Source organism: Crotalus tigris, unplaced genomic scaffold (genome assembly GCF_016545835.1).
Source record: "Crotalus tigris isolate CLP2741 ecotype Arizona unplaced genomic scaffold, ASM1654583v1 scf7180000017857.1083437, whole genome shotgun sequence".
In the NCBI taxonomy this organism is placed as follows: Eukaryota; Metazoa; Chordata; class Lepidosauria; order Squamata; family Viperidae; genus Crotalus; species Crotalus tigris.
This window is the reverse complement of record NW_024096679.1, coordinates 218,270-233,870: the sequence shown is the minus strand read 5'-3', so window position 1 is coordinate 233,870 and position 15,601 is coordinate 218,270. Positions and strand designations below refer to the sequence as shown.

The 15,601-nt window shown below is 36.9% G+C and overlaps 1 protein-coding gene across 2 annotated transcripts in view; it reads left to right on the top strand.

Moving 5' to 3' along the window:
* BRDT (bromodomain testis associated) overlaps nucleotides 1–15,601 on the top strand; it is a 50,928-nt gene that overhangs the window by 14,373 nt on the left and 20,954 nt on the right. The window contains exons 1-8 of one of the 2 annotated variants that reach the window (XM_039343502.1): nucleotides 3,010–3,066; nucleotides 3,866–4,119; nucleotides 8,214–8,351; nucleotides 9,764–9,893; nucleotides 11,074–11,240; nucleotides 12,099–12,455; nucleotides 13,548–13,676; nucleotides 14,137–14,313. In XM_039343502.1, the coding sequence (XP_039199436.1) occupies nucleotides 3,880–4,119; nucleotides 8,214–8,351; nucleotides 9,764–9,893; nucleotides 11,074–11,240; nucleotides 12,099–12,455; nucleotides 13,548–13,676; nucleotides 14,137–14,313 (1,338 nt within the window). In that variant the 5' untranslated portion in view covers nucleotides 3,010–3,066; nucleotides 3,866–3,879. Of the gene's footprint in view, nucleotides 1–3,009; nucleotides 3,067–3,865; nucleotides 4,120–8,213; nucleotides 8,352–9,763; nucleotides 9,894–11,073; nucleotides 11,241–12,098; nucleotides 12,456–13,547; nucleotides 13,677–14,136; nucleotides 14,314–15,601 lie in introns of those variants that run through there. The other variant, XM_039343501.1, reaches the window with a different exon arrangement.

Here is a 15,601-nt window from a genome sequence, read left to right as displayed (position 1 = left end):
TTATGGACTGAATGTGATCGGGCTGTAACTTTAGAGAAATGTTACTTTTGTGAAATTATAACTGTATTATAAAAACTGAAATAAGGGGGGGGGGGAACCCAGGCATGAAGATCAGATTTGTTTTACTTCTCTGGTGTGCCCTGCAGTATGTTTTTCCGTTGTATTTATTTTTATTTCTGGATTAGGAAGGGACTAATATTTGTAAAAGTATTGTATTTTGTTGGGGTATTAGATATTTGTCTGAAATGGTACAGGGTTTCCTGCCTAAGCAGGGGGGCTGGATCAGAAGATCTCCAAGGTCCCTTCCAACTCTGTTTATTCTATTTTATGTATACCATCTTGAATTGTTTATAAAAACATAATTAAAGTGGGATAACAATAAAATAAAAAAATACTTATCCATAGTTAGCTCATCTATGGCTTACTTAAACTGGGGGGGGGCTGTCACATGATAAATGGAACCATTAACTAATCACCCTGATTGCTTCACACAATATACTTCTAAAATGTGGACAGCTACTTTATAGTTTGATGTATTGTGAACACATAGGTACTTGACGCTGAGTCTTAGATCTAATCAGTAGAGCTTTTATACTGATTTTGCTTACACATTATGATAAACTAGCTTTTAGCCATTGGGTGAGTGCTTATAGCATGCTAGCCAAAATCAAACCATGTTTTCCTTTGGTATAATGTAAAAACTCAAGTCATTTAAAATATTCATCAAATTTCCAATCTGAGACTCCTTGAATTTGTTTTATTTCATTCATGGGTTGTTAAGTGTCATCCTGTTTTCCAATGAACAACTAACACTCTTCAAAAGTTTATGCAAGTGAAATTAGGCAGCTGTCTCAGCAGGTGATGCTACCTGATCAATTTTGTTTGCACTCGATTCAATAAGGTTGGGCCTCTTTAGCCCCTGGATGGAGTACTTCTGGCCAAGCTGATTAGGACTAATGGGAATTGTAGTCCAATAACTGGAAGGTAACTATATTTAATTGGCTAAATATGTTCCACTAATAATTGTAAGTGAAGGCCATTATGGTATAAAATAGGAGGAGAGGGGAGCTGATATTTTAAGATAGGACTAGTGTCATTTTGATGATTGATTCAGCATCTTTGCCTTTAATTTGAATGACAGCCACTTTGTTTATCCAAGCAATATCCATGCCTGAGCTATTACTGGTAGCTTTATTACACAAAGTCCGATAAATAAGAATTTCCTGATTACAATCTCTGAGTTTAACCTATATCCCTTAGTGTTTTAGTATCTTCATTAACAGTTTGCTTTGATTTAATTTGATTTAAGTTTCTTAGTACCTTTTAATCCTCACATAATTATGAGCTCAATTTTTCCTCCTGGTGCTTTGGTTCTCCTTTGTACTTGCTGAATGTGGGCTCAGGTTAGGCTTTGAATCCATATCTGAATGGCTGATAGTGTTAATTAGCTGACAAAACCTCTATTTTGTTGAAAAATTGAAGTTGCTTTTAATTCTACTGCTCTACTTACCTCGGGCTTAGATTACTACAGTGGAATACTAGTTGGGAACAGTTTCATGCTATTCTCATCCATTGAGTGACCTCATGCTTTCCTCAAATCTGTGGCTTGATTTTGGCTTGCCATGTTGTCTGAATCACTTAACCTGTGGTTTATTCAGCAAACCATGACTTAATACAGTGTTTGCTTGGATAAACATAAGACTAAAGAGAAAATACATGTCCTTATAATGGCAAGTTGGCTTTATAATTGGGGTTAGTACCAATTTGAAATGGTGGATCTTCCAAATTTACACAACATACATAATCATAGGGGAATAGCTGCACCCATTATATGTATCCTTGTGCCTAACAATTGGAAGTTATCATGTAGCTGAATGCTAATCATGGTTATGGTTAGCACAATATGTTGAATTAATCATAGTACTTAATAAAATGTATTCATTCAATGTATGGCTTTGGTTACCTTCCCAATAGAGTCTTGCCTAGTGTTGTAGCTTTATTATTCGAGAAGGGTATCCTAGTAGAGTACTTTCTCTGTCTTGAATGACACGTATTAAATTTAAGGTTGAAGAAAAGATGAAGATTCCTCAAGTTGAGACTGATTCTTAGAGATTGTTCCGGAAACATCCACATTGCTTTCTTAGCAATCATTTAAAAATGGTTTGTCTTGTCTTCTTTTTGATGATCATCCCAGTCAGTCTAATCCTGATTTGTTTTTTCTAGAGGTCAGTCATATTCAGCTAAGCTTTACCATCTTCATGACGCGTTAAATGTACTTTTTTTCAACATATCTGCTATCATACATCTCTCCGTCCTTTTTTCTAAGTAAAAAGGCCCAAACTGTAACTTTTCATTATATGAGTTTGTTCTAACCTACATATTTTAGTTTCCAGATTTGGACCTCTTCCAAATATATATGACATATGACCAGAATTGAACCATAAGAGTTATATAAAGACAATTATAGTATTGGCAGTAGTGCTTTTGACTGCTTTATTAAAGAATTCCAAATACAGGATCTGAATTATCCATATAATCTGCAACATATTTTTATTGATTTTGCATTTATATACATTGCTGTCTCAATGATATTTTTACTGAGCTGTACTGCATATAATGCCAAGAGCCATTTCTTGATTAGTTACTGCAAAATCCATGCCTATTAATATATATCTGAAAATTCTGAATTATTTTGCCTTCGGTGTATCACATATTTGTCTATAGCAATCTATATCTTCCACTTCAGTGCCCATTTCCCCCAACCTGAATATCAAAACATTTTTGGAAGAATATCTGCACTTAATCTTAGCCAAAACACCAAGAAGTGATAAAGAATGTCTTTTACAGCTGGTAGTATAATGAATTTTAGCTGGATGGCAGAGAGATCTCTTTAGGTAGAGCAAATACATAGTTTGATCAAGCTTCCTAGCATAGAAAATTCTATGGCAGTTGAGAGGACAGTTGGGAGCTTCAGAAGAATGACAAATCTACTTCAACTTAGCAAGGATGCCTACATAAACTCTGTATTCCACATCATGGAAATTGGCTTATAGCATAACGTCTGAGGTATTACAATAAAAGTAATTTAGGTCCATACAAAGTGTTTCCTGTCCAGTAGGTAAAATCTCCCCTAGTTGCTCAGGAGCCTGGAGTTCTTACATATCCAACAAGATGCTTGCTCTTTCTTTAAGAGATTATTTATCCATTAATAAATGTCAACCACAGGGAAATCAGGAGATCCAGGCAGTTCAAATGCATATAAAGATTTATTGCAAGCTTAAGCTCTCTACAAGTATCTGAACTACTAATGTTCAACAGAAATGGACAGGAGATGGGTAGAAGGAATTCAAAGTGGGCTGGGCTTAGATCTTTTGTGGGTGCACAGGGACTCATGACTGATATCATGTTTAACCCCTCCCTCAGGCTCAGCCATCTCCTATATCACTTTGTCAGTGTGGGGATTTAAGGGGGGGGGTTGGCTTCTTTAAGGTTAAAGAGATTTTTCAAAGTTACATTAAACAGTTCCTAAAATATTTGAATCCTCAGTATTGTACGTTCAGTTTAAGTCTGTCTGGTAAGCAGGTTTTAGTAGAGTTTCAATATCAATGGCTAACTGATACAAACGTTATCTGAACCCTAAGCTCTTATTTAAAACTACTATATCTGGATCCATTCTATATACTAGGATATAGTTTATTGAGTTCAGAGACAACAATGGATCATAGATAGATGTCATGTATCTTCTTAAATTATGCCTTGTGATTTGTTTTTAGTCTCTTAAAAGCTGTTATGTGGCCTAACCAATAAATCAGTGAGATACAGAGCAATGAATCAACTGGTTTCTTGGAAATCTTTTTCTTTACAGATTGTCTAAAGGAGATGGAGGAAGAGAACCTATCTGACATCAGAAAGTCATTAGGAATAAAGATGGCTGCTTCAAATCCACATCATGTGACAATTGTCAACCCTCCTCCTCCAGATCACATCAATACTGAAGGAACTGGCTGCTTAACCAATCAACTTCAATATTTACAGAGAGTGGTCATGAAAGCAATGTGGAGACACAACTTTTCTTGGCCATTTCATCAGCCTGTAGATGCTGAAGGTCTAAAACTTCCAGTAAGAATTTCCAGTAATTTGTATGTGTACAGAAAAACAATGTAGTTTCATATAAAGTTAATCATTAAGAAATATTGGTAATACAAGCACACTGGTCTCATCTATGGCAAATTCTCTTATTCCAAGCCGAAATGAAAGCTTATAAGATGCTGCTTTTAAAAGGTTAAGACTTGTAACAACAGCAGAAAGTAGTGTATAACTGTATAAATCAGCAAATATAAATAGATTGCTGTACATTCTGCACACGGCTAACCTAATCTGAATCTGTGTAGGACTTCAATAGAAAGTTTATTTTTACTTCAAACTGGATGACAAAGACGTCCTTGCTAGTCAAGGGCAATCATTTGCTAAAGAGATGCAATGCAACACAGGCCATATGTTAACTTACATCCTTCTTTAGCTGCTTTTCCCTAGCATTGTAATGGTTGAAGTAGGTACCCCATTCTATTTCAAGACATAACCTGCTTAGTACTGCAGCATTTAACTCTACTGAATACTGAAGGATGAGTGTCATACTGAAACAAATGTTATACAATTAGCCATGATAAAAGGACATAAGCCAAGGATGAAAGTTTGTCTTTTTCCAGATATTTCTGAACTGGGCCACTCAGCAGTACAGTATAGCCAATGCTGAACAATGCTGGAAATTATAATTCAGCATCGTCTGAGAGCTAGGGTCCCCCTTTCAAGTATAAAAAACTTAGACCTATGTCTAATATAATTTTACAATGTGTCCTAAAACAGTACCACTTTTAAAACTTGTTGCTAACGGAATTTTAATATAAAATTTTCATGGCTATGAGAAGCACAAGCAAAACGCCACTACAAATATGTGGCATTCAACCAGCTGTAATGTTTTATTCTTTGACTGTCTTCAATCCAATCAAACGTAACTCTGTTGTATATGACCTAAATCTCCTTTTTAAAAGTTCATTTATTTTGTATGAAAAGGTAGGAATGTATACAAAGGTACTAACAGAAGACAATATCTGTAGCTCATCACTGAACTGTGGAGTCCTTGGTACTCTCTGTGCTTGGTTGTTTGCTTGCAGATATACCAATTAGGTAATATCAGTGCTAGTGGGTATAGGACAATGGTGGGATTCAAATATGTGAACAATCGGTTCTCTGTGTGGATGCTGCTTTCAGAAGTCCATTCTGAGCCTGGGCAACAAAAAATTAGCTACCAGTTCTGCTGAAGTGGTGCGAACTGGCTGAATCCCATCACTGGTGTGGGGTTTGTTCTCTGTTTATAGCTTGCCCTGCAGTGTTGGTGAGGGTGTGGTTTTCTCCTTGGTAGTCCTTTGATTAGAGTATTGTTTTCTGTTTGATTGTCTGCTTGACTGTTTGTCTCCTTGGTAGTTCCTTGATTAGGACATTGTTTTCTGCTTGGTTGTTAGTCTGGTATTAATCCCTGTTCAGCTGATTGTAGGCTGCTGGATGGGATGTGTCCTGATCTTTTTGTTTTCTCCTTAGCTTTTTTTATTGTCTCTTTTGAATACTGTGTAAACGTGGTTTATCTCTATGTGTCTATGTGGCTGGCATATCTGAGTGCCAAACTTCCAGGAATTCTCTAGAGATTTTGTATTTATTTAGCTTGGTCTAGGATTCTCAGTTTCCCAGTTGAAACTATGGTTGAGTCTGTCTGTGTGCTGAGATTAAGGGGCCTATAGTGAATCTGAGTAATTTTGTCAGCACAATGCTGTGCAAATTGGTCACTGAGGGTCAAGCAACATAGGTTTAATTGTACTTTATTTTACTTTTTTTTACTTTTGCTATCATGAGGTAAGAGATTTCAAATCTTTCTCCTTCCCAATAACGAGTTGCTAACTCTGAACAATGCCATTGGAAGACAGCTCTCCAACACAATAGGGAAGTAGAAGTAGGCACAGTTTGCCTCCTTATCACCACACCATAATTCCAAACAGGGACACCTACCATGCTTGATCAAATTTGTTTCTTGTCTTTCTCCACCAGTGCTCCAGGTGTCATTTTATTTACCAGAGGGCTTCGGTAAACTGAGGCAAAATTTGGGATCATCCCCTCAGGGGCAACAATGTTCAATACCTCCTGTTGCCAGTTCATCGGGCACTGAACAGTACTTTCTGCCAGAGAGCTGGTGATTTCTCTGAGCGCTCTTTGAAAACAATGAGATCCATTAGGCGCCTGGGGTGGATCATCCAAATAGGCCAGGGGTCTTCAAACTTGGCCCTTTTATGATTTGTGGACTTCAACTCCCAGAATTCCTCAGCCAGCGTGCCTGGCTGAGGAATTCTGGGAGTTGAGGTCCACAAGTCATAAAAGGGCCAAGTTTGAAGACACCTGAAATAGGCTGTTGGTGGCTAACAATAAAGCCACCCAAATAGGATATAGATGCCTAGCAGTCACAGCTGGGGATCCAAACATGATCTGACCAAGGCAATTTAATAAAATGTTCCTTCCAATCATCAAATAAAGCTTCTCTTTCTTCTTTATGGGCATTATGCTGCATAGTAATTAGTAATAGCTTTGACTAGTAACAAAAATCAGCACCCTAGGTGAGCTACATAATTAATACTCCGAGTCCATACATGTAATTTTTAAATTTGATTTTTTTTTCTTGAAATGTGCCCTACATAATGTGGCAGCCACTTAGTTCATCCATATAGATGGGTCACCCCTGCTACTAATAACTGGTTCTGAAGTTTGTCTATATTCAGGCCTTCATCTCTTGTCTGTTCTTAGTTGTGCCATAATACATCTGGACCTTTGGGCCTTTACAAATGTTTCTAGGTCTTTGTGGGGTTTTTTTCCAGTAAAGGCTAAATCCCTCAGACACATGTCCATTTTTGATTTCTGACAAACTCAACTTGTCAGTTTATCTTCTTCTTTCAAAGTGACTGCAACCTTGCATATCTGGTGTTGGACCTCTAGAGAAACTTGTCACTTGAGCTTAATATAACAATTTAGGGTTGGAAGTTACCACTGGGCCTGTTCTGCCTGTTTGCATTTCTCAGACAGACACTTAAAATAATTTTTTTTCTGCATGTAAAACTATTACACCATCAATCTTGACTTGTCCACTGTGGCAGACCTTTGTCTATGGGCCTTTAAGAAAACTTAAAAGAACAATTGGAACTTGGGGGGGGGGTGTTAACCTACTTTTTACCTGCTGTCTACCTTCTACACTAATAATCCCTAGAAATCTATAATTTCCCAAAACTCAGGATACACTTAAACATCACTAAAATGAGACTCACAGTGATACTGCTCCTTTGCTGTTCGATCACAAGTGAGGTATGAGCTGACCATGATTACAGTCTGAGAATCTTTTGTATACACAGTGCTGCTTATTGTGAAATTACTCTTTGATGGAATTCAAGTACAGGTAATCTTCGACTTATCATTGATCATTTAACAGCTGTTTGAAATAAAAAAAATATTTTAAAAATCTTTAAAAATCATTTAAAATCGGGAAAAGAGACTAGTGAAATTCTCTGGTTCAAACATCACTTTTATCTTACCAGATGTTGGTAAGTTGCTATTCTCTTAGTCCCAGTATGATAGTTCTCCATTACCTTGTTTTTTTTCGTTTTTTTTCTTTTTTTTTATTTTAGACCAACAAAACAAAACAAAACATACATTACAACATAATATATCCTTTTTTGTTAACAGCAGTTAGTAACAGTACTCTTCTATTCTTTACATTTCCCCCCTCTTTCTTCTTTGAAATATTTGTCCTTATTGCCCCATTGTTTCTTATTTACATTTTCCTTCTTTCATATTCTACTACTTACTAGGAATCCAACATTATTCATTATTCCATTACCTTGTTTTGAGGGCTGTTACTTGAATTTTCCTTTTATAAAAGTAATATTTCTTAATCCATGTATTTACTAATGATTTAGATTTAAGTTGGAGCTTGGTTGATTTACCCTTTTATGTTAAAGATATTGCAGGCAGTGATATTTTTCACATGAGAAATCGTTCTCAATCTTCCCATATTCATGTCACTTATGTATATCTTGGACTTACAAATTATGCTTCTTAAATCTACAATCCTCATATGTTGTTGTTTTCCCTCTCTGCTTCTTATTTCTTTTTAAAACATACAGGATTATTATAATATTGTAAAAGAACCCATGGACTTGACCACAATTCAGAAACGTCTGGAACATCAATACTACACGTGTGCTGCAGAATGTATTGACAACTTCAAGAAAATGTTTGCAAACTGCTATTTATATAATAAGGTATCTACAATGGATGACCATATCTATAAATATAAATATTTTTGACAAGCTTTTGGCTGCACTACAGTTAGTCCTTATTTAGTGCCTGCTTTGTTTAGCAACTGTTCTTAGTTGCAATGATGACGAAACGTAACCTTGTGACCAACCCTCACATTTACAGCCTTTATACGTCTGTAAAGCAAAGAAAAGCTGAACCAAGATCTTAAGCCCAGTCCCAGTTTCACTTAGTGACTGCTTCGTTTAACAATTGAGTTGCTAGTCCCAACTGCAGTTGCTAAAGGAAGACTATCTGTATTTGGGTTTCTTCAACACCACCCATTGCCATAAGGGATTGGTGAAAATGGAAGCTATAAACAGGCCCTTTCTTTTTTTCCTAGTTAGTTTTCCACTTGACTATTAACTATTTTATTTATTTTGTTTATTATTTATTTATTGTTTTATTTTTCTATCACACCCACTCACAAAGAAAACATGTGCATTTTGCCTGAAGGGAGCATTTGCAGAAGCTACATGAGATTGCCTAATGCAGTGGTGGCGAACCTATGGCACGGGTGCCAGAGGCGGCACTCAGAGCCCTCTCTGTGGGCACACGTGCCGTCGCCCCAGTCCTAGGCCTTCAGCTGGGTTTTATAAAACCTTTTCACTTTAGGCCTCTGCTGCCATGTGCAGGAAAAAAAAAGGTTCAAGCAATCAGTCAATTTCAACTTCTTGCAGGAAAACAAAAAGATCTTGCAAAGTTGGAATTGATTGATTGAACTTTTTAGTCCCACCCAGTCTGCCGTTACCACCACAGCCATGCCCACCCAATGGGCCACACCCAGCCAATGGGCCACACCCAGCCAATGGCCACACCGACCCGGCACCCGACGATGCATAAGTGGGTTTTGGGTTGCAGTTTGGGCACTTGGTCTCTAAAAGGTTCGCATCACTGGCCTAATGATTTGCCCTTCTATCTCTTTCCACCAATTTCTGTCAATTATATCAGCATCTGGATGGGTATGATTTCATTGCTCTTAGCCTGGTGTCAGAGATTCTTATGTTCAAATGTGTAAATAAAACCTCCATTTCAAAAATACCAATAGTCCCGAGTGATTTCTAAAAAGTTCAACTTTTAGTATAAAGAACATTTTCTTACACATTCTGAGAATTGAGGGCTTCCTGATCACATGAGTGGTATAGTGGAAAGAGAGATGAAAACCCTAAATCTATAAATTTGAGACATTATCTACAAGAAAAGTTGTTAAGGTTAAGGCTGGGGCAATAGGGGAACAAAATGAATTAAACAGTTGTAAATCTCACTTTACTGTTCCTTTCCAAGCAATCTTATGTCAAAGGTGATTCTCCTGCTGATCTAGCAGCTTTGTGAGCAAATTTATCTTGGACGGTAATAGGCTCCCGCATTTATCTTGCAGCCTGGTGATGACATTGTTTTCATGGCCCAAGAGCTCGAAAAAGTATTTCTGCAGAAGGTTGCCCAGATGCCCCCAGATGAGAAAATAGTGGTGATCAATAAAGGGAAAAAAGGGGAAGGAAAGACAAATGGTAAGAAATGCTTGACTTGATATCTCTAAACAGATTATATTGCTTTTGAAGTGTTTCTGTAAAGTCTTAATAGTTGGACAGAAGCCTCTCAAAATGCAGTTGGTTGGGGGTGGGGGGGAAGTATACAATGACTGTAGACAGTTTGGTATTCGGTGTTAGTAGTTTTTGCTGAATTACTGAAGGATGATGAAGATTGCACTTTTCAAGTTGAAATTCGAGAAAACCCAGGAAAGTGAGATTGGCAACCATATACCTATGGAGGAAAGGGCAGCGAAATGTATCCTACTTTTAAGCCACCTGATTATAAATAAAAATTAAACACTGAGCCTGTATATTTACTGCTAAAAATACAACGGTGTCGTTCATAAGAATGTCTTTAAATCATTTTGTTATTAAAAAGGATTAAAGTAAAAGAGTGGATTGGTTCCATCTCTTGAGCATAATTCTGTACAGTATTAATTGAATACACCATGCTTTTCATATACTCCTTGGTTACTACCGTTACTTTCTTCTTCTCTTTCTGTCAAACTGATTTTTCCTTTCTCTCTTCTTCCTTACACACTAAGCTCTTAAAGGGAGACCAGGTTATTTTTGTCCAAAGTCTGACTTATTTATTGTTCCAAAGGTTTTTTTGGAATTAGAGTCTCAATTGCTAATTCTTGACATGAACTCACTCTGGTAATTCTTTCTCATAGGTTTCTCCCATCGCCTTATACCATGCATAGTAAAGCTGCACATCATGACTTAGTTGCTAACATTTTGTAACATATAACTCATCTTTGGTACTTATTAATCATATGCATTCAAATTAGCCATGGTAATTATCTTCTATTAATGTGCCATTCTTTAGATACTAATAGATTGTTGGTAGAAACATCATCATTTTAGGAGCCAACCACCCAAATGGTGTTTCTTGTTTCAGTCATATAGATATTAAATATCCACAGTTATATTCTATTGGAGTCTATAGCACTCGGGTCTTGTCTTCTTCAAGCTGAAGTAAAGGAAAGTGCCATGATTATATATGAATGCTATAGTTTAAATCATAGTTATTGTATAAGATGGTATAGTCTTGTAGGCTATGACAGTGGGGAAAGAATCGCAATGGAGAGTCTAGTCTTTTTATGTGTGAATGCTACCAGGAGCCCTTCACTAACATACCATCACTTTGTTTTCTTAGCTGCTGAACAATCTGATGCAAAAAAATCACAAACTCAGCAGACAAAAAAATCCAGAAAAGTCAAGCAGTTCCAAATAAAAACAGCAACCCCACAATTGCAATCTCCAGAGCCTTCCCCTGTGCCTCCTTTTCCGAGTGTCACACCAACATCTGAAGCGGTTACCAAAGTAAGACAAAAAAATATCTATAGTTCTTTATGTTTCAGTAGTTAGGAGCTGTGAGGCTGATTGCACATTTCTTGTTTAGGAAATGGAGAGTAGAAATGGCCAAGGTATGGAATCACCTGATAAGAACTGGACTCAAATTGATTTAGAGGATTGTTATCCAAACTTTTGGCTTGCTTGGGCCTCATTGAGTGAAGAGGAATTATTTTGGGCTGCATATAAATATATATAATCTAGTTAATAAATATTAATAAAAAGCTTCCTTTTATGTATGTATGTGTGTGTATATATATATGTATAAAAATATAAAAATTTTGGGGCCACATTACTAATTATCTAGGCTCTTATATAGCCTGCAGGCTGTGGGCTGGACATGCCTAATCTAGAGGGCATCACCTTGAAAAATATTGTTTTAGATAAGCACTCACTGCTTGAAGTAGCTGGTCTTTTAGAGGTAAAAGGAGTATATGTCCAGTAAAAATGTAAAATGAAAATATTCAATAGTATACAATGAGGAAATGTTATACCCATTCATTTACTCATTTTCTCTCTTTTGTCTCTTTCTCCTTACTCTCTTCCTCTCTGAAATGATGGTTCAGTGTAGTGTTTAGGCCAAAGAGTAGTTATAAATCTTAACATTTTGAAAAAGTATATTTTTATTTTTCAGATATATTTTTATTTTTATTTTATTTTGGCAAAAAATAGGGGATTCAACTAAAATATTCATAAGTCTCTCATAGGATCTGAGGGGAAAGGAGGATTTTTTTTAATTAGCTACCTGAGTATTACAATTAAATTTTGACTGTTTTATTCCAAGGATCTTAAACCACATTTTAAATGTACAATTCTCTCTTTAATAAGCCATGTTCCTGTGCCGAAAAGGGTGTAAAAAGGAAAGCTGATACCACTACGACAACCATCACCGCAAGCAGCGAATCTTCTCCAGCACTCCTTGAACCCAAAATAACCAAGGTCTCCACTAGAGAAGAATTCCTGTCTGAAAGAGCCTTACCTGATTCGTGGCAGCCAACTGAACCCATAGAAATTACAGAGCTAATGGAACCATTGGAATACTGTAATGAAATTCTTATAGAATTGATGTCAAACCAGCATGCTGCCTATGCTTGGCCATTTTATAAGCCAATAGACATCACTGCCTTAGACCCTGAAGAATATCAGAATATTATTAAATCTCCTATGGATCTTGGAACTATTAAAGTAAGAGGGTTTGGCATCATAGATGAAGTTAATTGCTCTATATAGGTAGTCCTCGACTTGACCAGTTGTTTAGCAACCAGTCAAACTTATGATAGAACTAAATAAGGTACTTACAATCAAGATTTGAAGTTCCAATGGCAGCCCCCCCCCTGCAGTCATATGATCACATTTTGGTTGCTTGGCAACCAACCTATATTTACAGCCATTTGCCAGTGTCCTGTGGTCACATGACTGTGATTACATTTGTTGCCAGAAACCAGTGCTGGGTTCTGCTTTTCGGCAAAATGGCCATTGTTGACAATGGGGTTCACTTAACAACCATACATTCAGTTTATGACTTCAGCGTTCACTTCACCACCGCTACAAAAATGCTCATAAACTTTAATACAACCACAAGCAGCACAACTTATGACTGTAATTCGGGGCTCAGATACTATCATAAGTAAAGGACTACCTGTATATTATGTCGTTTTAAAATCTGTGTCAGGTAATATTCAGATATCCCTTTTCTGCATTCAAGTCAATCTGTCATTTCTTTTAATATCTGACATCCAACAAAATTCATGAGACTTGAGAGAACGTCTCAACCTGGTTTGAATTAAAGTATTGTCATATAAGAGGTGATGCCATTGTAATTATTAATTGCATTGTCTTTGTATAAACTAAAATAAAACATCCAGTAATACAGTACTGGCTCAGAAACAAAAGGCTTTGGTACAGATCCTGTGAAAGTGAAGGTCTGATAAAAGATGAATTTGAAAAAGAATGATAGGAGAAAAGCATGATGTAAGAAGATATATAATAGGTAATCCAAAGGTGTTTCCAACTATTGCTGCAATAGTGGTGTGGAACTGGGTTAGAATTAGGGTTAGGGTTATTATTATTAGTAGTAGTAGTATTAGTATTATTCCATATTTGGGAACATAAGATGTGTTGTAAGTGTGAAGATACAGAACCATATACCTTAACACTGACGACCGTAAAACTTGACACTTCGTGTGATTTTGCTTACTTGGTATTCTCATTCAGAGCACTGAGATCTCTATATTGCTATAAGATACCTGGCTGAAGGAATTTTTCTATTTTTCACAGAAGAAACTGGACAATTGTGAATATAAAGACACACAAGAATTTGCTGCTGATATTAGGCTAATGTTTATGAATTACTACAGATACCATTCTCCAGATCATGAAATAGTGTCAATGGCAAGAAAACTTCAGGTGAGTTTTAACAATGGGAAACAAAATACATTTCTGCGATCCCAGTGAAATTACAGTAAGTGTTAATGTGCAACATAGTACACAGCTGAAGATGTGTTGCTGGCTGAAATAAAGAATAAGTTACCCTTTGAGTTCCCTTTAAATGAACCTGCCCAAACTGGCAATTTTAAATTGAATATCTATACTGGTGATAGTGCAAAATTGTCCATTGCAGCCAAGAATGGGCAGGTCAACTTGTAGATGAAGGGCAAGCTACTCACTACACATACATATCTCTTCTCTGACTGCTTTTAGTACATCTATGTCCTCCGTTCTTTATTGTATGTCAGAGGCTGCCCCTGAATTTTGCTTATTTTTTGTTGCTAGTGCAACAGAGCACTTTGGATTAAAAGTCCCAGATTGCAGAAGCCTTTTGGCTCTGGAGAAGGTTTTTAAAGCTAGCTAACTTTTTTCTGTGAAGGATGTCTTTGAGATGCTGTTTGCCAGAATTCCAGATGAACCACTTACTGGTAGGCCTCTGCTGCATTCCACCACAAGAAGCCCCACTTCTGTATCTACTGATAGCAGCCCTAACATCTCATCTGATGAAGAGACTGAAAAAGAACAAGCGAAACGCCTTGAAGAGCTCCAAGAACAAGTAAGTGGCTCTGTACATGGTTCTGTCAGAAGAAGAATGTGCGGGGTTGTGCACGAATATATAAAAATGAAATCCAGACAGCTGTGAGAAAAGGAGAATTATTTATTCCCCAAAGCACAGCGATTTGCCTATGGAGGCAGCTACAGAGAAAATGGGGTACAGAGAGATTGTTTTATAGAGGGACTGGTCCTTGGTGTGGGGGGTGAGGGGCATACTGGTTCTAGTGTGTGACACTTGAGGGGGGGGTAGATATGTGTGTACATGTTGACCCTGGAGAAGAGGTTGATTAAATCAGGTGATGTGGATTGAGTCTCTTTGTTTGAACTGTTATTGTTATAATTACGTTTATACAATATTGTGTTAATTAATTTTTGTGTGTTTGTGTGTGTTTACAATTTGAAATAAGTATTTAATAAGTCTCTTTTTTGGAGATCTGGATTAGTTAATATATGATTCCCTATCCAATATCTCTAACACAATTATATACATTTATACATTCTTTCTACTGTTCTACATGGCTATATTTTGCTGTTATTTGTGGTTAGTGCAAAGGATGTGATCATTTGTGGCGTAAGAGACAAAATGTGTAAGAAGGGAAAAAGAACAGTATTGAAATCAATTCCTTATTGGACACAGCTAGTAGGAAATAAGAAATTAACCAGAGTTTTGGTTATATTAATAGTTGTCTTATTATAGAAAACAAGGCATTTCTAAATGATGATGATGATGATGATGTTGGAAGGGACCTTGGAGGTCATCTACTCCAACCCCCTGCTCAGGCAGGAAACCCTATAGTATTTCAGACAAATGGCTGTCCAGTCTCGTCTTAAAAACTTCCAGTGTTGGAAATTCACCGCTTCTGGAGGCAGGTGGTTCCACTGATTAATTGTTCTCACTGTCAAGAAATTTCTCCTTAGTTCTATGTTGTTTCTCTCTTTGGTTAGTTTCCATCCGTTGCTTCTTGTCCTGCCTTCAGGTGCTTTGGAGAATACTTGACTCCCTCTTCTTTATGGCAGCCCCTGAGATATTGGAACACTGCTATCATGTCCCCCCTCGTCCTTCTCTTCATTAAACTAGACGTACCCAATTCCAGCAACTGTTCCTTGTATGTTTTAACCTTCAGTCCCCTAATCATCTTTGTTGCTCTTCTCTGTACTCTTTCTAGAGTCTCAACGTCTTTTTTACATCGTGGTGACCAAAACTGGATGCAGTATTTGCATTTCCACTTTGTGAGAAAAAAAAAATTGTACATTTCTTATGTAATTTCACAATACAATCTAGTCACTAG